General features: G+C 41.6%; 1 protein-coding gene across 1 annotated transcript in view; it reads right to left on the bottom strand.

Annotated features, from left to right (window-relative positions):
* Positions 1-938: 938 nt before the first annotated feature.
* Positions 939-25,488, bottom strand: part of ccdc180 (coiled-coil domain containing 180) — a 127,254-nt gene continuing 102,704 nt past the window's right edge. Inside the window, exons 30-40 of the mRNA XM_072565760.1 lie at positions 25,378-25,445; positions 23,787-23,874; positions 20,878-20,952; positions 19,065-19,131; positions 16,843-16,987; positions 11,433-11,593; positions 10,669-10,806; positions 9,126-9,237; positions 7,729-7,828; positions 5,113-5,281; positions 939-1,119 (exon numbers count right to left, since the gene is read on the bottom strand). Coding sequence (XP_072421861.1) covers positions 949-1,119; positions 5,113-5,281; positions 7,729-7,828; positions 9,126-9,237; positions 10,669-10,806; positions 11,433-11,593; positions 16,843-16,987; positions 19,065-19,131; positions 20,878-20,952; positions 23,787-23,874; positions 25,378-25,445 — 1,294 coding nt within the window. The 3' untranslated portion in view covers positions 939-948. The remainder of the gene's footprint in view (positions 1,120-5,112; positions 5,282-7,728; positions 7,829-9,125; positions 9,238-10,668; positions 10,807-11,432; positions 11,594-16,842; positions 16,988-19,064; positions 19,132-20,877; positions 20,953-23,786; positions 23,875-25,377; positions 25,446-25,488) is intronic.

Below are 25,488 nucleotides of genomic sequence, written 5' to 3'. Positions count from 1 at the left end.
GTTATTTTATAAAACATGTTTTTGAACTACATCGACACAGACATTTTGGCCGTACTGTCCAGGACTTTTGTCTGACTGTGGTAGTGGTTCTGGCTGGTTTGGGGGCCCCCGGGAGGAGGAATCCTGTATAAATACTGGTTCTATTATGACTTGCTGTAAATCTATTTTGAGCATGTGTCTAGTTATTTAATTACTTTGTTGTTTACTGTTAGTAATATATGGTATCCTATTTTATGTTTTGGGTGTTTGTAGAATAGATTAGTAGTTAGTTTGTTTTTATTTATTTAATTACATATTGGTGTTGCTATTATACTGTAAAGTGGAATACACTAATTCATATTATTTTTTTAATTTTGTAAAAAATCTTCAAAAATTTCTTTTTCAATAAAAATATCTATATAAAAAAAAACTTAGGAAATGCAACAGTCATTTGGTGCAGTGCAAACCTCCCCAAACAGCACCCTAACAGTGACTGAAAAATCCATCATTACTGATGTTGATGGAAGGATTGGTCAGGACACTGGGGGAAAACTCCATTTGTTCATTTTTGGAAGAGGGCCACGGGATCTCTTTTGCCAACAAGCAGAGTCCTGGCCAACCTTTAGCTTGGTTTGCAAGTCTTTTGAGTGAGACTTGAACACACAGATGTTTGATTCAAGAGGTGATACAACCACCCACTGAAATATGTTTATTACTTTTCACATAGTATGACTAGTCTATGGGCTTTTAGTGTCAATGCATATATACTGTATGATAGATTGGAAGCTTGAAACTGGAGCACAGAGTAAATAATAATTCCTGTAATTGCAAAATGAATGCAGATGGACAGCACTAACATTGTTATGCAATGGATAATTGATAAAGCTAATGAATCATTAATAAAAACAAATATATATCTTTATTAGTTTAGTGAATTAAAATACAACTAATGAGCAAGCATTGAGCAACTTAAAGCACAGGATCAGAAATAATACAAGGAGGGTGCACCAGGTCATAGAGCTTCATTATATTGACGACAGAGTCTCTCCAGCCATTTTGCCAATTCTGAGCATTAATCAGCAGCCCCTTTGTCTCACGTTCTATCTGTGATATGTCCTGCAGAAAATGCTGCTTGTATTTCTGTTAAAAGCAGAAATTCAATAATTACAGCAAATTAAAACCGAGGAAGGGACAACAGGTAGCCTACCTGTGTGTCAGTCACCATGTGTGTGTGTCAATATGGGCATGCCTGTCATCATGTGTGCATATCAAGGTGGGCGTGTCAGTCACCATGTGTGCATGTCAATATGGGCATGCCTGTCACCATTTGTGCGTATCAAGGTGGGTGTGTCAGTCACCTTGTGTGTGTATCAAGGTGGGCGTGTCAGTTGCCATGTGTGTGTGTAAGTCATCATGTGTTGTGTATAAGGTGGGTGTGTTAGTGACATGTGTGCGTATCAAGGTGGGCGTGTCCATCACCGTGTGTGTATGTCAAGTTGGTGTGTCAATCACCATGTGTGTGTGTCAGTCACCATATGTTGCGTGTCAAGGTGTGCATGTCAGTCACCATGTGTGCGTATCAAGATGGGCGTGTCAGTCACCTTTTGTGCGTGCCCGTCACCGTGTGTGTATCAAGGTGGGCGTGTCAGTCGCCATGTGTGCATGTCAGTGACCATGTGTGCGTATCAAGGTGGGCGTGTCAGTCACCATGTGTGTGTGTCAATCACTATGTGTGCGTGTCAGCCACTATGTGTTGCGTGTCAAGGTTTGCGTGTTGGTCACCATGAGTTGCGCGTCAAGGTGTGCGTGTCAGTCACCGTGTGTGTCAGTCACTATGTGCGTGTGTCAGTCATCATGTGCATGTCAGTCACCATGTGTGCATGTCAATGTGGGCGTGTCAGTCAATGTGTGCGTGTGTGTGTATGTGCATATAAGTGTATGTTTGTGTCTCTGTCTGTCTATGTAAAAGTACTGGAATTGTATAGGGAGTGGGTTGAGTGTGTACCATGTATGTACAGTGAACCCAATATTCATAATATACATAATAACAACTGCATCTACAAAATGAATAACAGTTACTCAGCAGTAACATTCTTTTGTCATGATAATTGATAAAATTAATAAATAATTGAAGGCACAAGTACACACTAATGTAGCAAACTAAAATATAATGGTCGAATCATTAAGCAACTTAAAGCACAGAGCAGGAATGTTTCTGTTGGGCATGTTTGGGGAAAGGTGTATCAATGTTTTGTTGGGTATAATGGACAAAACGTACCCAAGGCTGTTGGTCACACTGGATTGTGAGAAATCAAGCAGGGCCTTACCATTCAGAAGGTCATGACTGATCTGTCCCGGGTCCCAACTCCTCTTGTGTGCCAACTCCTTATAGCCCTCAACTTCTCGATATCTCAAAAATCTTAAACAGTTAGTGATCTAGCCTGCACATCTCTGTGCAGTCAAGATCCAGACATTCACTACCCTTTGAGAGAAGGAATTCCTTTCTATCTCGGATGTAAATGAGTGTTCCCCTTTCTCTAACTAGGTCTCCTGGTTTGAGATTCCCCAACCAATCAGGAGATATCTTCACAAATATATCCTGTCCTCAGAGTCTTGAATGCTTCAATAAGAACACCATTCATTCTTCTAAACTCTAATGAATACAAACTCAAACTGCTTAGCTGTTCTTGATATGTTAACCCCTTTATCCCAGAAATCAGCCTGGTGAATCTCTTTTGAACTTCCTCCAATTCCAATAGATCCCTTTTGAAATATAGGCACCAAAAGTATACACAATACAGCCTTATCAACATCCTGTTCAATTAAACCAAAATTTCCCTAATTTGAAACTCCATCCCACTTGTAATACAGGCCAAAATTCCATTCACCTTCTTAGTTACTTGCTGCACCTGCACACTAACATCTTGTGTTTCATGTACAAGATCACCCAGATGCCTCTATGTTTCCTGGTTCTCCTTTCTCCTGCTCCTATAGTTAATATAATGGGGACGGGGGAGTGCACATATTCTAAACTTCACTATGCTCATGTAATCCAGTAGGTCCAGGCATGGAACAGAAAAACCTAATAGTTTGTTTCCAGAGGAACACAGCCCTTCAGCAGCCTATTCTTCGGAATTGAAGCTGATCATTGCGATCCTTTAGCCCCACCAAGCTGCACTTAGCAGATAATGAATAGGCTTTTGCAGGTGTGGCTGATTTTTCCATCAATTGAGCTGAGGTAAAGTCCCAGCTGCTGGTCTCTTACAGAGTAGCAAACACAACAGCCAAAGATTAATCTTGGAGTGTTCTAACCTCTTTGGTTCACTAGATCTATATTCACAGCCTTGTCCTTCTGGGCCATTACTGAGCGGTAACACTAAAGGTGACCTTGCAGCCTATTGGGCCTGTGCTGATTCAGTGAAAGATCTAACAATAATTTCCACTGGCCACTGCTCCTACCACTCTCCTCTTTCTCTGGAGCACTGCAAATGTTCCCCTTCAAGTGAAAGTAAATCAAATCTTCTTTCAACATCCTTCTTGGCAATACATTCCAGAACATAACATTCTCTGTGCAAATATTTTCTTATTATTGCCTCTGCTTCCTTTGCCAATTCCTTAAATTTGTAACCTCTGAAGATTGACCTATCTGTCACCTTCTTTACTCTATCAAACCCCTCATGGTTTTGAACACTCTACTAAATCTCCCTTTAACCTTCTCAGCTTCAAGGAAATGACCCCAGTTTCTCCACATTTTCCACATAACTGTAGTTTTTTTTTAGTTTGCGAGGCAACCTCAGTTGGCTGGCTTGTGATGCAGAATGACTCCGTCAGCATGGGTTCAATTCCTCCACCAGCTGAGGTTACTGTGAAGGACTCTCCTTCTCAATCTCTCCCCTCGCCTGAGGCGTGCTGACCTTCAGAAGAAACCACCACCAATGTCTCTCTCCAATGGGACAGAGCAGCCCTATGGCCCGGTCGAACTACGGCAACTTTACCCAACCATCTCTCCCACTCAGAAGAAGGAACAAGCCTGTACAAACATATGACCTTATGTCATCCCCAAAAAAACCACAAAGGACTGCTGATGCTGGAAATCAGCAATTGCTGGAAAAACTCAGCAGATCTGGCAGTTTCTGTGGAAAGAAAGCAGAGGTAACATTTTGGGTCAAGTGACCCTTCTTCAGAACACTGTGTTCTGAAGAAGGGCCACTGGACCCGAAACGTAAAACTGCTTTCTCTCTACAGATGCCGCCAGACCTACTGAGTTTTTCCAGTAATTTCTAGTGTTGTTTCCAAAGTAACTGTTGTAATGTATGAAATCTAGCAGCCAATTTCCAGATAGCAAGACCTCACAAACAGCAAGCTGGTGATGACCAAATAATCTGTTTCTTTCAAGCGATATTGACAGAGAGATAAATATTCCCCATAAATGGGGCGGCATGGTGGCTCAGTGGTTAGCACTGCTGCCTCACAGTGCCAGGGATCTGGGTTTGATTCCCAACTCTGACAACTGTCTGTGTGGAGTTTGCACATTCTCTCAGTGTCTGCGTGGGTTTCCTCCGGGTGCTCCAGCTTCCTCCCACCGTCCAAAGGTGTGCAGGTCAGGTGAATTGGCCATGCTAAATTATCCATTGTGTTAGGTGGATTAGTCAGGGGAAAATGTAGGGGAATGGATGGGTCGGTGTGGACTTGTTGGGCTGAAGGGCCTGTTTCCACACTGTAGGGAATCTAATCTAATATGGATAGAACTCCTTTTTCTTCTTCCGATATTTACTGTGGGATCTTTATGACCATCTGAGATAGCTGACAGTGCCTCAAGTTCATCTCACACTTAACAAATGGCATCTCAGAAACTGCAACATTGCCTCAGTGTGAGAGTGGAATGCCAGCCTAGAGTACGTGTCTCTGGTGTTTCTGACTCAGAGGTGACGGTGTTACTCAGTGATGCCACCTGGAAAGTCTCAGCTGTTGCTGCCTTTGCCATTTGTAACTCAGCCCAGTTTGTTGTTGCGGGTACCCACCTGCAGAAGTATAAATTACTTCCGCTTTTTAAAGCCTCAACTTGTATAAAAATTTGCGTGCAAAGATATATGACAGCAGAAAGAAAGCAGATGACTCAGGAATAAAACTAACCGCGTAGGCAGAATCTCTCGCCTCAAGTATGGCCAGATCAGCCTGTACCGTCTTCATGGTTGTCACAGCCGCAGTTTCCACAAACAACGATGCCACGGATGCAGGTCCCTGGACGTTGTACTGCCGACAACTTTCTGAAAGCTCATGCGCTGGAATTCCCGGCCACGTTCTTTAAAAAGGAATAGTGAAAATGAAAATTAACAATATGTAATCATGGAGATCCTCCAGCAGAACAAACGATCACATGTAATTAAAAGATGAGCAGAAAGTGCTCTGAGCACAGTTTAGATAATGAACAAGATTGAGGATATTGGTGGTACTTACTTTTCTATTGTTACTACATGGATAATAGTCGATGCAACGTGTCAAAGTTCCTGGTGAACTGTCCATGGTGGCCTGCAGGGTGAAGTCATCACCTTGTCGTCACTCCTCTTCCCAAGAAAGCAATCCTTGGCAATTCACCCTGGCAAATTACCACCCCATCTCCAACCTCTTGTTCCTCTCTGAAGTGCTTGAACATGTTATGGCCCAATATTCCTGCAGCTCAGTGTCTGAATCACCCAAATAGGTGTCTGTCCCCGCCACAGGACTGAAATAACTGAAAGGGCTTCAACTCTCCCTACCTCGATCAACACAACCCTCTGGGCTGCCTGCACTCCTCTGATGTTTGAGCAGGAGTAATTTTAATGTCTACACCATTAGACTTCAGCTACCTGGGCCTTTAGCTTTGGGATTCCTCCCAAAGGTCGGTTTGAGCTGTAGGGAGAGGTTGAATAGGCTAGGGCTGTTTTCCCTGGAGCGTCGAAGGCTGAGGGGTGATCTTTATAGAGGTTGATAGAATAAGAGGCACAAATAGGATAAACAGACAAGGTCTTTTCTCTGAGGCCGCAGAGTCCAGAACTAGAGGGCATAGGTTTAGGGTGAGAGGGAAAAGATATAAAAGAGACCTAAGGGGGCAACTGTTTCATGCAGAGGGTGGTGCATGTATGGAATGAGCTGCCAGAGGAAGTGGTGGAGGCTGGTACAATTGCAACATTTAAGAGGCATTTGGATGGGTATATGAATAGGAAGGGTTTAGAGGGATATGGGCCAGGTGCTAGCAGGTGGGACTAGATTGAGTTGGGATGTCTGGTCGGCATGGATGGGTTGGACTCTCTATGACTCCAGTTGACCTTCTCTCCTCACAGATTCTGCCAGACCTGCTGAGTATTTTCAGCATTTTCGTTATTAATTCCAGATTTTCTCAGTTTGTGGCAAGGTTGCTTTTCCAATCTTGTGTATAATGCCTTGAAGTGAGACCTCTCAACCTATTGTGTTCATATCACGCCTGACGTGGAAGTTTAAAGTGTTACATTGGAAGGGATTTCTAAGCAGAAGAGGGGTGTAATTTAATAATGTTAGCAATGGGAGCCTTTTGATGAGCCCATTATTTATCCCAACACCACTCCACACGACAAGCTGTAGCTCTCAGCTGTCATGTCACACAGAAGCATTGTTGGGATTGTATTCTCACACAGTGGGATGTTCCACTGAAAGTTCTAACTGTCTCTGTTTTCACCACCTCTCCAGCCTCCCAGGAGTAAGACCAGCTTATCAGGGGCTCTATCTAAGAGTCCAGTAGGGTTGAGTTGAGTTGAGTTGAGTTCTGCCAGTGCACAATATAATGATGTTCACAGACTGAGGTGATTGAGGTCTTACTGGGGCTTGTCGTACATTGCCTGCACGGAGACTGAGGGTGAGGCTGGTTAAGTTATGTTCTGGGAAGAGTACGTACAGATAAGTTGATTTCCAAAGAAAAGGAAGAAAGTGCTGAAAGGATTTAAGGTTGAAAAAGTTGCTCAGGCAGATGCAGGAACAGACAGAAAGCTAATTTCTTAACTATACAATAGCAATTATGTTTATACAGCATCTTATATCATTGTCGATCTTCCCACCTCATAGCTAAAGAATAAGACATGAGGACAGATACTGTACAGTTATGGTGCATTGGGTTCTCACTTTAAGTTTTGCTGGATGGACATGATCATGACAAAATCCATGTGATCTTCTCTACCTGCAGCCCAGCATTCAAGGACCTTTCTGTCATTCAAGTCTACATTTTTGGGTCAGTAATATGTAGCAATGATGGTTTCTGGACTAGGCTGTCCTAACCTCGCTCACACAGGTAGAGTGGGCCATCTCCTTGTGTGACTTTATGTTCACATCTATGAGTTTGGGTTCAAGACAGATTGGTTGTGAAGAAGGCAAAGTCAGGAACTGTCAGGGCTTCTTTATAACTCTGTCTATTAAATATTGAGACCAAATACTACAATATATTGTTTTCAGAAATTTACCAGGCTCTAATCTTACTATCACAGTATTAAAAGTCTATTCCATAAACTTCACCACCTATTGCTAGTTTCTAACATTTATATAGCGAGACTTTAAGCTTCGGCCTAACTCTCCATGTGTGTTCTCTCTTGTTTCTTAACTCCACTTAAACTGCTACTTATGTCCAGTGATGGGCAATTCCATAACATCATTGCAAGGTTGCTCTGGGGTCCCTAAGCCCTTACACAACAGCCACAGGAGACTGTGGGACAACAGGGTGGTGAGGTTTCACCCCCAACTGGTTACCTGCTTTCACGGGGCACCTCATCAGTGGAAGTATTTTCCTCCTCTTGCATTGGGGTTCCAGCTCGTTTCTGCCGGGTTGTTTCGCCTGTTGCTTCTGGTTCTGAAATATATAAAGGACACAGAAACCACAATCAGAAATAAAACTGAACTTTGTGGTTTCTTCAGTACGTTTGTATGCCTTTATCTCTGGTTCATACGTTTTAGGAGCTGCATTCACAATTGAAATTGCAACTTTAGCCAAAATAAGAGATGAAATCCATTTTCTGGCTGCATTCAGATTCTTGTAACCTGCAGTGAAATGTAGGAGGATATAAATTCAAATTGGATTCATGTACAAAAAGGCAGGATTGTATCTGTCACTTGTTTTACACTTTGGTTTGATTACTCACCTTAATTGGCTCTATTGGAATTGGGTTAGTAAGTGGAGCCTTCAATGATACAAAAAAGCACAAGATTAGTCTCATAGCCCAACATGAATTTCTACCCAAGTGGTTCAGTGTAATTTTGATTTTGTTGACAGGAAAATAGTCAGTACAGTAAGTGCTTAGCTCAGAGTGGTGCTGGAAAAGCACAGCATGTCAGGCAGCATCTGAGGAGCAGGATTTTCCTGCTCCTAGGATGCTGCCTGACCTGCTGTGCTTTTCCAGCACCACTCTGATCTAAACTCTGGTTTCCAGCATCTGCAGTCCTCACTTTTGCCCAGTAAGTGCTTATGTCAGATTGGGCTCATTTTGTTGAACTCTTGGTTTTAAGTCAATAAATTGTGGGCTCAGACCTCCACACTAGGCCTTGAATTCATATTTCAGGCTAGCAATTATCCTCCCAGATGGTTCTGTTAAATCAAGGCCCTGCCTGATGGTTTAACTGGATGTAAATATCAAAAAGGAGTTGATAGAAAATTTGCATAACATTTACCGGAAACCAGTACAGATCAGATCAAGCAGTTGCTAGTTTCATTATTTTTGTGGGGTCATGTTGTGTTTGTCTACATCACATTGTCATTGCATTTCAGAGTAATTTATTACAATAAGAAGAAAGTGACGAATTCTAATGTTAAGTCTAGGTACTATTACAGGGACCAAATTATAAGATTTTAATGCACAGAAGTGTGTGAATGTTTGTGTCTGTCATACCCATAATATCTCCCTTCATTCTCCATGTTTAATCTACTGCTTCCCTGCCACTTTGCTCCTATATAGATGATTCTGTGATTCTCTGGTACAGTATATGAGGAATGCTACATGCCTCAAGTTAGTTCATGTATTTGTCCATGAGGTGATGGTGTGTTTTTGTGGAGCATCCTCAACATATTCCAACTGTAATGTCACACTTTCTGACATTCTGGAAACGACTTCAGGCTAAATTAAAAATAAACTACAAAACGATCAACCACTTACGAGCAGACTGGATGTTATCAACAATAAGGAAATTGTCATACTCCAGGAAGAGTTGTTCAGAGAGGGAGGAGAGTGCAGCCATAAAGTTCTGGGCATGTTCGAGCATACAGTTCTGTGGAAATATCAAATGATCATATTGAGAACATTTGAAAAGTGTAACAATGGGGGTATTTTAACTTAGATAGCAAAATATTCATAATGTTCATATTGCCCTAAAGAGTGAGGATGAAACCAGAAAACACAAGCAAATCACTGATAAGGCAGTTAGATAGATTGCTCTTCAAAAAGAGTAAAAGCCATTTTTACTGCTTTGAAACTACTGCATGGTATGTGACATTGAACATATAGAGGGTAAACCTATCTTGCATTAATCATGTAATGATTCCAATTGATGGTAAGACTAGACAAGTCCGATCCCAGCTTGACAGACCATAAGTTTTGTTTCTGAAACTTGCTTACCATGGTGGTCAGTCACTGAACATATTCAAAAGAGGCTGTCAATGTACTTTTAACAAAAGAACAAGAAAGATTATTATAACAAAAAGAAAAAATAATGAATTAATTCACTCCAGATAAAAATTATGTCTCGAACTAAGGTCAATTATAACAACATTACTGCTACCAAAGCGGAGACTTGGGGTCAGGAACCCAATACCTGAATATCTTCCAGATCCTGACCCCAAACCACATCTTGCTGCTCAGGTGATAAAATCGTCAAATGTAAATTCCCTAATTGGGTTAGTGACAGGTTTGGTGCCCAATTATTGACACGAAGTGTTACAAAGGGGTAGGAACTGCCTGTAATCATGGTACACAGATGACAGTCATGGCAGGGTCTGTTATTGCCTTACTCAGGAGAGGAGGTAGCACTGGTCAAATGGCTAATGTGAAGGCAAGACATAGTCTGGTCCAAACTTCCTAGGCCAGGATCATGTTCTCCATTTAAATAACCTATACGTTTATCCCCATAGCAGTATACAAAGATGAAGGAGGCTGTTCAGCTTAGGTGCTTGACATATTGAATCTTTCTCACCCTCCCTGACCCAGCCATAAGCAGATTACACCATTAATTGGAGGCAAGTGGATTCCCATCTCCCCCTTTGAAAATTCAAGTGAGTCCTAGAGGCATAATGAAAACTACCACTTCATCTGAGAGTGCTATTTGCAATTTGCTTTGGCCCCCATGGGGGATTGAAAATTCCAGCCTTGATTCTGTACAGAGCCAGTCTGTGTCGTTTAGTACTGCACCAGATAATAGCCCTTACTTACCCAACTGTTGCTGGAGCTATTGGCACACATTATATGTTGTAAAACTAGTGTGATCATGCATATTTCATTTCACTTCTTTACCTTGAACAGAACTCAGTATCATGAAAGACAAAGCAGAAAACAATTGGTTCGGGTACAATACAGTGCAGTTTCATTCCTAAAGAACACCACTGAAAGTTTTAAGGTTACCTCTCACTGATTCTCTGCTATAATTGGAGAGAATGAATTGAAGGCTGTTAAGATCCAATAGTAGGATTTTTAATTGCTTTCTTGCCTTCTGATCCTTTGCATTTCTGTTGATCTCTGTGAACTCAGCATTCTGCCTTGCCTCCTCCTCTTCACACAAACGCTCCAGCACCTCTGCATTGTTGGGGTGACCCAAAATTGGTCGTAACCTGTGCTTGTTCTCAGTCTAATGCAAAGAAATAAAGGGAAAATAAGCATTATTTAAAACACATTGGGCATATCCAATCGTTCCATATGTAACACATTCAAATTTATTTTCTATCCTTGTTTTTGTGAGCTTTTGTGAGAATGTGGAATTAAACACTAATAGTCTGGGCACACAGCCAAAAAACAACAATTTTAAAAAGTTGAAAGACCATGACAAAAGATGTGAATAACACCTCTCATTATAACTACACTTTGTGAGGCAGCTTAGAATTAACTGTTGATAACTAAATCTGTTGTGTCTTGGAGCTACAGCCTTCTTCAAAACCATGCTGGTTTAATGTATATCTGAGAGGGCAGACAGGGTCTCAATTTAACATCTCATCTGAAAGACAGCACCTCTGATAGTACAGGTTTCCCTCAGGTTCTGCCTGAAATGACAGCCCAGATTTTTATATTCAAGTTCAGAATATCATAAACAGGTATGAATATGTGGAGGCTAGGGTTGTGGTGATAACAGTGCTCTGAACCAACTAGACTGGGAATATTGTCACTGACTGAAGAGCATGAGAGAAATACATGACTGACTGTCCCTAAAAGAAATGAGACAACAGGTAATGATATGAATGTTTCATTTTGCCATTTTACCTTGGTGTTCTCCAGTTGATTTAATTTCTCCCTGAACGTGGAACGTTTTTCTGCCAAGACCTTTGTGATCAAGTCCAAGTGCTGCTTGAGAACCTCTTCAATTAGGAATGGAGGCACAGTGGAGACCAACTCCTCAAATATCTTTAACTGCTCTCTGAACTCTGAAAGAACAATCACACTTGATAGAAACTAAACAAAGGTTTTGAGTTTGTCGCAGTGAGAAATGTAATCATATTGCAGTTTTCTCCCAAGTGGGAGAGTTGCCAGGAAAATTCACTCTGTATGTCTTTAACAAGTTTAATTCGAGGATAGGGAGTGAAAGATAAGGACAAACTTTCAAAGTTAGGAAAAGAATGGCTGTGTTGGTGGATCCAAGAGTGGAAATTTGGAGAACTCCAAAGGCAACAGTAGGGAAGTGGGAATGGTAGACACGGTAGTTGCTTACCCTGACAAATAAAAATGGAATCAGGCAAGGACTATCCCACCCGTGCATTGGAGATGGATAATGTGGTCAAATTTGTCAAAATATTATAGAAGCATCACCCTCACTGTATTTACAACCATTGGAAAAGTGCTTTTAGAACTGATGCTCAAGCAAACTGTATCCAATAATTCCTTTCTTTAAGGAGAATGGCAGGAACCAAGGGAAAAATGGATAAGGAAAATATTTCACCTTATTTATAGAAAACGAATGAATGGGCATGTTAATTCAATGATCAGAAGTATAAATAATTGATAGCAATCCAAAAGATAATGGGAAAGGAATGAAGTTAAATGGAAGTAAATTTCATTATTGTAATATTGCCATAATGTAAATTTTATGATGAAGCTATTCCTGACAATTCAATATCACGGATACCTTCTGCTGACTTGCTTGACTTCAGCCAAACTGAGGCTGAGGCCTTTACAATTCCACTTGAAACAAGCGCCTAAGTGTTGACCATCCTTTCAGATAGTGTTCCAGAAGGTTCCGCCCTGTCAAAAGCTGCTGGACGACAACAGGCCAGGAGTCGCTGGAGCTGGAGAAAGCGATAGGGAACTAGGGGTCTCAGCCATGAAAACTGGGAATGTTTTTGGAAGGGGGAATTGAGAGATTAGAGTCACAGAGAAAAAGGTACCAAGGCAAGAAAAAGGAATGTCTTGCAGCCACTCTGACAGCTCTTACCCTTGTCCCCATTTACACCAGATTGTGGCATATGGTGGGTCTCTACCCCTAAGCCATGAGGCAAACTATCCTGGTCTTCTTGTTGAGAAAACAGCCAATATTCTCACTTGCTGGTAATTGAGCCAGAAACAGGGTGTCGCCCAAAAATGGTTGTGAATTGAGCACTAAAGGGCCTTAAATGGTGATAGGTGAGGAAGCTCATACATATACATTCCTGCCCAGAACTTGACTATTGAGGTGGCAGGAAGGAGCTGGGTATCTCTTTGGTGTCAACCCCGCTTTCATTTACTCTTTCAGTCACCTAGTCTCTAGGGAGACAAAACCCTTGTCCGCCAATGCCCTCAGAAAATGAAGCAAAACGAGAGAAGACAAAAGTATGAAAATGGTTTTCTTTTGCTTAACTGCTTTCCCTTAAAAACTGAACCAAGGCAAGCTCTGAACATAAATAATACTTAATACCGTACAGAAATCAAAATGTCCTTGATGATTAATGTTCATATTATCTCTGAGATAAGTATTTCATACAGTCACAGAGATGTACAGAGCCTCCGATCCTACTCGTCCACATATCCCATTGATCTAGTCCCATTTGCCAGCATTTGGCCCATAGAATCATCGGATCCGTAGTGTGGAAACAGGCCATTTGGCCCAATATGTCCACACTGACCCTCCGAAGAGTAACCCACCCAGACCCATTCCCCTACCCTATTGCTCTACTTTTTCATTGACTAATGCACCTAACCTACACATCCCTGAACACTATGACCTGCACATCTTTGGACTGTGCGAGGAAACTGGAGCACCAGGAGGAAACCCACACAGACACGGGGAGAATGTGCAAACTCCACACAGACAGTCACCCGGGGCTGGAATTGAACCTGGGTCCCTAGTGCTGTGAGGCAGCAGTGCTAACCACTGAGCCACCATGCTGCCCATATCCCTCTAAACCCTCCCTATTCATGTACTCATCCAGATGCCTCTTAAATGTTGTAATTGTACCAGCCTCCACCACTTCCTCCAGCAGCTCATTCCATACACGCACCACCCTCTGCATGAAAAGGTTGCCCCTCAGGCCTCTCTTAAATCTCTCCCCTCACACGTTAAACCTATACTCTCTAGTTTTGGACTCTCCTATCCTGGGAAAAAGACCATGGATAGTCACCCTATCCATGCCCCTCATGATTTTGTACACCTCTGTAAGGTCACCCCTTAGCCTCCGAAATTCCAGGGAAATTAGCCCCAACCCACTCGGGGTCTCCCTATAGCTCAAATCTCTCCAATCCTGGCAACATCCTTGTAAATGTTTTCTGAACCCTTTCAAGTTTAAAAACATGTTTTCTACAGTAGGGAGACCAGAGCTGAGTGTAGTATTCTAAAAGTGCCCTCAACAATGTCCTGGACAGCCACAACATGACATCCAAGCTCCTATACTCAATGTACTGACCAATGAAAGCAAGCGTGCCAAATGCATTCTTCACCAACCTTGGCTACCTGTTCACTTTCAAATAACTGTTCACTTGCACCCCCAGTCTCTTTGTTTGGCAACACTCCCCAGGGTCCTCCCATTGATATAACCCCTGCTCTTGGTTTGCCTTATCAAAATTCAATACCTCACATTTCTCTAAATTAAACTCCAGTTGCCACATCTCATCCCATTGGCCCATCTGATCAAGGTCCTGTTGTCCTCTGAGGTAACCTTCTTCACTGTCAACTACACAACAAATTTTGGTGTCAACTGCAAATTTAATAACCATACCTCCGACAGTCACATCTGAAGCATTTATATGAATGATGAAAAGCAGTGGATCCAGCAGCAATCCTTGTGACACACCGCTGGTCACAGGCCTCCAGTGCGAAAAACAATTCACCATCACTAGCCTCTATCTCTTACCTTCAAGCCAATTTTGTATCTTTTTGGGAAGCTCTCCCTGGATTCCATGTGATCTAATCTTACTAACCAGTCTACCATGCGGAACCATGTTGAATGCCTTGCTGAAGTCCATACAGACAATGTCCACTGCTCTGCCTTCATCAGCCTTCGCCTCTTCAAAAAACTCGATTAAGTTAGTGAGATATGATTTCCCACACACAAAGCCATTTTGACGATCCCTCATCGGTCTTTGCCTTTCAAACTACATGTAAATCCTGTCCCTCAGGATTCCCTCCAACAACATGCCCACCACCAATGTCAGGCGCACAGTCTATAGTTCCTGCCTTTTCCTTACCACCTTTCTTAAATAATGGCACCACATTATCCACCCTCCATCCTGGCAATTCACCCATGGCTGTTGATGATACAAATATCTCAGCAAGGGCCGAGCAGTCTTTGCTCTAGCTTCCTACAAATTTCTGAGATATTGATCAATCCTGGGGATTTTTCTACCTTTATGCATTTTAAGACAACCAGCACCTCCTCTTCTGTAGTATGGTCACTTTGCAAGAGTCACTATATTTTCCTGATGAAGGGCTCATGCCTGAAACGTCAACTCTCCTGCTCCTCAGATGCTGCCTTGTCTGTGTTTTTTCAGCGCCACACTTTTTGACTCTGATCTCCAGCATCTGTCATCTTCACTCTCTCCCATCACTACTTATTTCCCCAAGTTCCCTAGCTTCCACGTCCTTCTCCACAGTAAATATTAACACAAAATATTTGTTTATTATCTCATCCATCTCCTGTGGTTCCACACACAGCCAGCCTTGTTGATCTTTAAGAGGCTCAAATCTCTCCATATTTACTCTTTTGCCCTTAATGTATTTGTAGAACCTCTCTGGATTCTCCTTAATCCTATTTGTCAAAGTTATCTCATGTCCCTTTTTCCCCTCCTGAGTTCCCTCTTAAGTACAGTCCAACTGCCTTAATAATCTTCTGGTGAGTCACTCAATCCCTGCTGTCTATAGCTGTCATATGAATCCTTTTTCTTGACCAAAACCTCAATTTCTCTAGTCATCCAGTATTCCCTACAGCTACCAGACTTGCCCTGCTCACTAACAGGAACATGTGTATCTGGACTTCTATTATCTCAGTTTTGAAGGCCTCCCACTTTCAAACCACCCTTTACCTGCAAATAGCCTCTCTCGACCAACTTTTGAAAGTTCCTTTTCAAATACAGTTAAAATAGGCTTTACTTCAATTTTGAACTTTAACTTTTAGATCTAGTCTATCCTTTTCCATCACTATTTGAAAACTAATAGAATTATGATCACTTGCCCCAAAGTGCTCCCTCACTTACACCTCAGTCACTTGTCCTGCCTTATTTCCCAAAAGGTCATGTTTTGCTCCTGTAGTGTAGAAGATTTTCTTGTACACACTTAACAAATTTCTCTCCATCCAAGTCCTTTAAACTGTGACAGTCCCAGTCTATGTTTACAAAATTAAAATCCCCTATCATAACAACCCTTTTATTTTTACAGATAACGGAGATCTCCTAAAGGGTTCAGAGGTGATTTACTAGGATGTTGCCTGATATGGAGGAAAGATCTAATGAGGAAAGGCTGAGGGACTTGAGGCAGTTTTTGTTAGAGAGAAGGTGATTGAGAGATGACTTAATTGAGACATATAAGATAATCAGAGGGTAAGATAGGATGGACAGTGAGAGCCTTTTTTCTTGGATGGTGATGGCTAGCATGAGGGGACTTAGTTTTAAATTGAGGGGGATAGATATAGGACAGATGTCAGAGGTGGTTTCTTTACTCAGTGTAGTAGGGGCGTGGAATACCCTGCCTGCAACAGTAGTAAACTTGCCAACTTTAAGGGCACTTAAATGATCATTGGATAACCATATAGATGAAAATGGAGTAGTGTCAGATAGATAGGCTTCAGATTGGTTCCACAGGTTGGCGCTACATTGAGGGCCGAAGGGCCTGTACTGAGCTGTTATGTTCTAAGGTCTATAATTGCTTCTCAGTTTCCCGCTGACTATTGGGGGCCTATAGTACAATCCCAATGAGGTGATCTTCCTTTTCTTATTTCTAAGTTCCACCCATATAACTTCACTGGACGTTCTCCCAGGAATATCTTCCTTAAGTACAACCGTAGTATTATCCTTAACCAAAAATGCTGCTCCCCTTCTCTCCTAACTCCCTTTCTCTCCTTCCTACAGCATCCATAGCCTGGAACATTAAACTGTTAGTCCTGCCCCTCCCTGAGCCATGTCTCTGTAATAGCTTTGATATCCTAGTCCCATGTTTCTTTGTATAATTGGTTAAATTAGATTGATAAAACTTTAATTTAACTTTTCCTGTTACCTTGCAGACAGTTGCTGTGGTAGATATCAGCCTGAGCTTGATATGAAAGCATCTTTTGAGTCAGTTCATCCATGCATTGGTCAAATGTGTCCTTTAGATATTCCGCTCGGTAGACTGGATGTCGCTCCTTCTTTTTGTAATAGTCCTGATGCAGGTTAAGAAATCACATTTATTTATACTGTCTTTGAGTCTAAAAGAGAAATGATACATATGAAACTGTTCAATATTATACAGGTATCATAGCAGTTAGTGGAAGAACTTATGTACAATAAAAACCACCTATCCAGTAAGGTCACTTAATAACAAAATAAGCGTCAGAAAGGCATTTTGAAGATTGAGCCTGTTCCTCCTGTATACCACTTCCAATTCACCCAGCTGAGGACTATACATCCATCGACTTGACTTGCCTATTCTATACCCAAAGCATTCATGGTCCTGGCTGTAATTGTGGCTTTACCATGACACCAGGAAGGGTACTTCTACAAGTATATGAATAAGAAGTCAGATTGGGATACTTAGTCCCTCTGACCTGCTGCGTGATTGCAATTTCAAATCCTTTCCTGCCTGTTTCTGATAGCCTTCCACCCCTTTGTTTATGAAGAATCTAACCAGCTCCGCCTTCAAATATGGAAAGACTCAGCTCCCACTGTCTTTTCAGGGAGAGAGTTCCAAACACTTGTGACCTCAGAGAAAACATTTTTCTTCATCTATGTTTTAAATGAGTGGCCTCTTCTTTTTAAACAATGACCTCCCATTCTAGATTCTCCCAAAACAGGAAAACATCCTCTCTATTCCTGTACCTTCAAGTTGACCCTTTAAAGAAGGCTGGTTGGTTGCATATAGACAAGGATTTCCTCAATATAGGCAGCCTGGTACCAGCTGAGCTCAGGTTAACACTATTTTTTGCAAAAAAGAGGCACTAGCCATCTTATTTGCATATACATTGGGCCTGTTGCGTGTTACCAGCATGAGCCCTGGACACCCATTGCTTTAGCTGTCCTGATATTCCGGGTGGAAAATACCAATGACTTGTACCTCGAGTGCTGTCAAGGATGGAAGCAGGCTAGGTGGATCGCACTGACCACGAGATTCCCAATTGGGGTTGTTAACCTGGGCCCTGGCTGACAGATATAAACAGGAGATTCAGAAGGTCTCCTCAGTCTAGGGACTGGCTCTGAGCTGGCTTTTCTTTTATTTCAAAAATATACTTTATTCATAAAATGATTTGATGGTCTGTACATTTGGTCATGCCATACATATGTCCACATTTACAAACACAGATTCGAATTTATCATTGTCATATACAGGTCTGTGCATTTTTCAATCTTATACATATATTTGGCTGAGGCATCAGCAGAGCCCAAAAAACGTCCGCATGGGCCCCCTGTTCTTCTTTAGGCAGGCCGATCTTACTCGGTGGTCTTTCCCCACCGCGCCTTGGCGGCAGCTGCCCAAGCTTCAGCGTGTCCCTCAACATGTAGTCTTGGACCTTGGAATGTGCCAGTCTGCAACACTCGGTCGGGGTCAACTCCTTCAGCTGGAAGATCAACAGGTTTCGGACCGCCCAGAGAGCGTCCTTCACCGAGTTGATGATCCTCCAGGCGCAGTTAATGTTCGTCTCGGTGTGAGTCCCTGGGAACAGGCCGTAGAGCACGGAGTCCCGCGTCACGGCGCTGCTCGGGACGAACCTCGACAAGCACCACTGCATTCCTCTCCAGACTTCCTCTGCATAGGCACATTCCAGAAGGAGGTGTGTGACAGTCTCGTCAGAGCCCATGTACTGTGCACATGTAAATAAAGGATGACTTGGTGACGGGATACTGGCCTCTGTGGAGTTATTTCGAGTGCCCATTTAGGTCATTACAACAAGGTTTGATGTCATCCAAATCCCCTAGGCATCACATTAAGAAAGGTCATGTCAGACTGAAATACTGTTCGCATGATGGAACTGAAAGGAGACAGACAGAAAAACAAATGACAAGGGTGTGGAGGTTATTTATAAAATACTGAATCCAACAGCCATGGTTGAATGGCAAAGCAGGCCCAATAGCCTAATTCTGCTCCTATATGTTATGAACTTACAAACTAGAAGGAGCTTGAGAGGCTGCATTGTCTGATGTTCTTACTATACAACATGATATGTAAATGTATATTGCAAAGGAGAAATCATGGCACAGTGCTAAACTCTTGTATTGCGTGCAAAGAACAAAATAATTGCTCACCTCAGCAACAGCCAGTAAAGCATTAGTATTCTCCCACAAAATGAATGTTATTGATCCTTTAAATTGGCTGAAAAAAAAGAATGATCCACATTAAAGTTTCACACATAATAGTAAGGTGTTGTCAGCAGTCTGAACAGTACCTCATAAGTGTTTACTGGGAATGCCTATTACAGATGGGCAAAAGTCTCCATTTTGGAGCACAGGAACCTAGGAACAGGAGTAGGCCATTCAGCCCCTCAAGTCTGTTCCATCATTCAGTGAGATCATTACTGATCTGTGGCCTAATTCCTCTGGTCCATGTTCCTTTCTAATTTTGCTTAACAAAGAATGATCTTTCTCAGATTTAAAAAGTAACAACTGATCCCGCATCTGCTGCATTTTGTGAAAGAGAGTTCCAAAAAATCTATCACCCTTTGTGTGTAGAAATGCTTCCTAACATCTCTCCTAAACAGTCTCAGATTATGCCCCTAGTTCAAAACTCCCCAACCAGTGGAAATAGTTTATCTTTTACTACGCTGTCTTTTCCTGTTGATATCTTCAAGACTTCAATAATATTACCCTGACTTAACATTCTAAGTTCTAGAGAAAACAGGCCTAACTTTTCTAATCTCTGCTCATAACTTAATGCCCGAAATTTAAGTATCATTCTTTAAACCTACATTATACTGCCTACAAAGCCAATATATTCTTTCTAAGGTGTGGTGCCCAACATGTGAAGGCCTGATGCTGGTGGAATTTACCACTACGGCGCGGTGGGCGGCACGGTGGCACAGTGGTTAGCACTGCTGCCTCACAGCGCCAGAGACCTGGGTTCAATTCCCGTCTCAGGCGACTGACTGTGTGGAGTTTGCACGTTCTCCCCATATCTGTGGGTTTGCTCCGGTTTCCTCCCACAGTCCAAAGATGTGCAGGTCAGGTGAATTGGCCATGCTAACTTGCCCGTAGTGTTAGGTAAGGGGTAAATGTAGGGGTATGGGTGGGTTGCGCTTCGGCAGGGCGGTGTGGACTTGTTGGGCTGAAGGGCCTGTTTCCACACGGTAAGTAATCTAATCTAATTCAGTCCCTTTCCTGAAAAACCTTGACAAACCTACAGTAATGGACCTAGATTGTTGCAGAAATTTAAATGGGTCCCAGAAGATTGTCCAAGCTCAGGATTTGCTTGGATTACAGGTTTTTCAAATACCTTCACACTAGATTGTTAAGGTACTGACAGTGGCATGAGCATGGTCTATTTAATATAACAGGTTTGACCCTCTAAGTTCCTCTCACCATTGTGCACCGCTTTCTCGACAATTAGTTTGGCACACTTGGTAAGATAGTAAGAAAAATAGTAAAGGGACGAGTTGAGATGTTAACAAAGTTTTTAACAGGCAATAATCCCCCTTAATTGGGAACCAGCCATTGCCCCAGTGAAAAACTTTCCACACTATTTGTTAAAAGTCTAAAAGGTGAAGTGGGATGCTCCTGATGTTAAGATAATCCTCACTGGACTTCTCTGTCACAAACCTTGACATAGCCCACATTGCTCAGACTCCTAAGAGTTTCAGCCCAGACTCCAGAGGGTGGGATTGTTCCAGAGAAATTATGATGGCAAACACTGACACTTTTACAGTGATTGTTACAGCAAAATCTGGGCCATTCAGGTAACTAGGAGTAGATAGGAATATACTACAGGAGATGAAATGCAACCGAGCAGCATTTGAACATGAAACTTGTTAAATTATCTTCTCAGTTTGTACGACTAACAGAAAGCAACAAGCTTGTAATTACTTATTACAAAAATACATCACTAGCACTTTTATATTTTACTTACTCAGATTCTTCTACTGCTTCTGCGAAAACTTGATATTTTGGATCAAAACGGTTTATCTTGGAATATTTGACTGCACTGTAAAATTAGAGATGTTTAGTTGTGGTTCTTCTCTGACCTTTTATCATAGTGAATATGTTAGCTAACTGAGATATCAAACACAGAATAGTCAAAACAGAACAAACGATTTTGCAAATAAACCCGAAGGAAGGAATTTGGGATTAAATTATAACCTACAGTTAGTGCTGCAGTTTAGTGAGGCACAGGATCTATAAAATCACTGGAGATTCTGTACAATTCATCAATGAAAATTAAAGTCTTTCAATTACTTTAGGAGACTCTGGCAAGTTTTAACCCTCTGACAATGCAGTTGATGTAAAAGGTACAATTCAGTGTGGACCGACCATATTGCAGAAGTAATAATTTCACAATTGGCTAACAATTGGGTCAAAATAGGAAATGTTTGGATTAACAGACATGTACCTATATTCCAACAAAAATCCCAAATCACAGATTTAAATTTATATGATGCAATATCAAGTTGATAAGTCACAAAGTGCTTCACATAATCAATTATTATGGCAGTCTACTGATTTGTCATATAGAATAGAGCCAGGAGTCAGGGAAGAAGGGAATGAAAATAAAAACGGGGAAAGGAAATGAAAGGACAATGGGGTAAGTAGGAAAAGTGAAGTTGAGGCCACGATCAGATCAGACACGATCTTATCGAAAGGCAGAGCAGAATTTACAGGCCAAATGACCAATTATTGATAAAATTACCATGTGAGTTGGAATTTCCAAATTAAGAATAATGGCTGGTGGCTAAGGTGAATAAGCAATTTGCTGCTGATACCATTCCTGGTCTGTTTATCCTGGCTCAGAGTGGGCAAAGGCAGTAGGTTCAACAGGAGATATTTCACAGAATCACAGAATTGTTACAGTGCAGGAGATAATTACATCCTGTGATGGGTTTCTGATTGTCATGTGCATCAGCTATATTGGCTGTTCAAAAATATCTGCAATATCTGCTGCATTAATCTCAGACCAATCACAGTGATTGAAGCAATTTCAGCAGCAACACTGAAATCAGGATTCTTTAAGAGAAAATCACAACTCCCTCGTGGTATGTGCGCTTCGATGCCAGAGTTTTGTTCAGTATTTTGTTCATGGTTTTTGATAGAGGAGCTCAATTCACAGCTGCTATGCAGAAATCCTGAAGAATTACTTATTCCAGAGGCATCAGTTACCAATTAACAAAGTTGTTCTCTGTTTGAAATCATTTATTTAAAAATTAATTAATTATTAATTCAAAAATTAATGAGAAACTATTTTTCCTTAAACATTGCTAGAAAGAGGTACAAATCAAAGTGTTTATAAAATGCAAGAAAACAAACATTGAAAAGGGACACAGAATGAGAAGAAGTTGCTAATTGGTTATAGAGTCATAGAGTAATACAGCATAGAAACATTCCCTTTGGTCCAAACAGTCCATGTTGATCATAATCCCAAACTGAACTAATCCCAGCTCCTGGCCCACGTCCCTCCAAATCTTTCTAATTCATGTACTTATCTAGGTCTCTTTTAAATGTTTTAAATTGTGCCTGCATCCAACACTTCCTTTGGGAGTTCATTCCACATGCGAACCACCCTCTGTCTTTTCAAAATCTCTCTCCTCTCATCATTAAACTATGCCCCCTAGTCATGAAATACCCGATCCTAGGGTAAAGACATCTACCATTAACCCTATCTCCACCACTCATTACTTTTGCTTCTTTTTTGACTCTGTAAGGTCACCTCTCAATCTCCTATGCTCTTAGCGTTTCTTTACAACTCAAACCTTCCATACCTGGTAACAACCGAGTAAATCTCTTCTGAATCTGCTTTAGCTTAATAATATCCATCCTATAACAGTAGGCCATGGTTGGCACGGAGATGCAACTGGATCTGTTAACAATCTGAGCTAGTTGATTAACCTCAGACTGGGCAGATAGATTTTGTGTTCATGTTACACTCACCTTCAATGAGTCCATAAGACATAGGAGTGGAAGTAAGGCCATTCGGCCCATCGAGTCCACTCCTAGAGTCATTACTGAGAAAACAATTGCTGCAATTTGTTTTTCCACAATAAATAAAAGTGCTGCAGATTAAAGGGGCATTATGAAATAAGGGATCTTTTAATTTTATTTTATTAGTTTTGTATTAACTAAAAAAGATACCGAAGCTGGATAGTATGGGCAGAAGGCTACTTGACTTTCTAGGACAATGGGGGCTGGAGATTACATGAAGAAACTTCTAGCAACACATGCAAACTGCTCTGGCAGCCCAAGCAGTGTGTGTCACCGAGAAGACAGGGCAATCACTAAAGCTTGTTTCACAGCACTTTCCAAAACCTCAACCTCTTCCACCTAGAGGAACAAGAGCAGCTGACACATGGGAGCATCACCATCTGCAAGTTCTCCTCCAAACCACATCCCATCCTGACTTGGAACTTTATCGCTGTTCTCACACTCTTATGCTTAAATAATAATTTTTTGAACACCCTAATTTCCCACTGGACTGACCACGCTTTTAGCGAAGTGAGTCAATACCCACTGAGATCAATTACCTTCTTCTGCAAAAGATTTGGAGCCTTCAAAGGGATTTGCAGTAAGTTAGACTAACCGAGGTCCTTTAGGGAAGTAAAGACAATATCTCTCTCAGCAAAGCCTGACAGCAATACCTGAAATACTCTTTCAAAATGAGGACAATAGAGTAGAGAAAGAAGAGAGATCCTGATTACTGCCATCATCTGAGCTAAAGGACCAGTTTAAATAGAGGTACAAAATAAATTTTAAAATTAGACAAGCTAACATAGAATTCCACAGACATAACAATTACAAAAAAAAATGTTTCAGCTATTCATTTTTACTGACCTAGGTGTTGTTGTCTTTTGCCCTCTGGAGGACATAACTACAGAGCGCGCATTTTGGGAACCAGAACCGAATGACGCTTGAGATGCTGCTAAAGTGAATGAAGAGGCAAGATGATTTTCAATGAAGCCACTGCCGGTATTCCACATACCAGTCAAATTCTGCATTTTTGTGAATTTTATTGTTATTCTACAAAGACAGAAGTGTGCGACACCTCAGTAAGCTGCTTCAAAAGCTTAATTTAGGGTTCTGTTCGTGAACGATGATGTAGGGTGAGCTTTATAAATCAAAACTTCAATTTCCAATTAAGTTAATTGATCCTAATGTGATGACGACAATAATGTTATAATTAGTCTCACTGCCCCAGAGAGAAATTACGCAGAGTTTCCCATTCTTAATTAAGAATCAGAGCCTTCTATTGCACTGTGCCTGGATAAGGTTACAATATCTTTGAAGCTGTGATGCAGATCTTTGCATTAGGTGTATATATTAAAGTTGGGGAATAAAGAAAGAAAATTGATTTTTTTTAAAAAAAGGTATAGTTTGATAACTTCTAGACAATCGCTCTGTAAATATTGAGAGTGTGTTACTGGAAAAGCACAACCTGCAACATCCGAAGAGCAGAAAAATCGATGTTTTGGTCCGGAGCCCTTCTTCAGGAATGAGGCTGGGATCTTCGGGGGTGGAGAGATAAATTGGAGGGGGGTGGGGCTGGGGGGAAGGTAGCTGAGAGTGCAGTAGGTCTTACTGTCTCCGCTCTGTAAATGTGTCATTTTTCATTGGCTCTTAGATTAGATTAGATTGCTTACAGTGTGGAAACAGGCCCTTCGGCCCAACAAGTCCACACCAACCCGCAACCCACCCATACCCCTACATGTACCCCTTTTTACCTAACACTACACGCAACTTAGCATGGCCAATTCACCTGACCTGCACATCTTTGGACAGTGGGAGGAAACCGGAGCACCCGGAGGAAACCCACGCAGACACGGGGAGAATGTGCAAACTCCACACAGTCAGTCACCTGAGTCAGGAATTGAACCCGGGTCTCTGGCGCTGTGAGGCAGCAGTGCTAACCACTGTGCCACCGTGCCGCCCGACTCTCTCAGATGCCACTCGTTTCAGGGGATTCCATAACAAAAACAAAAAGCAGTTATAAAGCAAACCTGTTACAGAAGTCAAATTTATTTCCAACTTTAGCTCATTTAATGATAGAGTTTCTTTTGGAGAGTTGGTGACTCTCCAGTAACATTCCCATTTCTTGTGTATTGTTTGCAACAACATCAGAGCATATTCAAAAATTGATTGTACCAACCGAGTTTCAATCTGATATCTACACATACGTGCTCTACAGATACAATCACCGTGCAGTTAATTTTTGTTCGCCCCCACCCAATCCCAAGTCAAATATGAAAGTGTGTTATCACCAATTCCACAATTTATAGGGGGTAGTGGCAATCCTTGTTCTGTGTTTTTCAGTGAGTATACTAATCAAAGGGGAGATTGGGATACATCCACCTTGTTGCCCAGATATTACTCTTTTGTTCATTTGGTGAGTAGTGCTGGAAACAGAAGGGATTCTGTTCTATATTACCTTTCACTGTAGATACTTCATCAGCTGTATCAACGTCTGTATCAGGTAACACTTCTGATTTATGGGCACTGCAAGTTACAATTTTTCGAACAATACAAAATTACTACATAG

The sequence above is a fragment of the Chiloscyllium punctatum genome, chromosome 49 (genome assembly GCF_047496795.1).
Source record: "Chiloscyllium punctatum isolate Juve2018m chromosome 49, sChiPun1.3, whole genome shotgun sequence".
In the NCBI taxonomy this organism is placed as follows: Eukaryota; Metazoa; Chordata; class Chondrichthyes; order Orectolobiformes; family Hemiscylliidae; genus Chiloscyllium; species Chiloscyllium punctatum.
The sequence above is the reverse complement of the archived record's forward strand: the minus strand, read 5'-3'. Positions and strand labels throughout refer to the sequence as shown.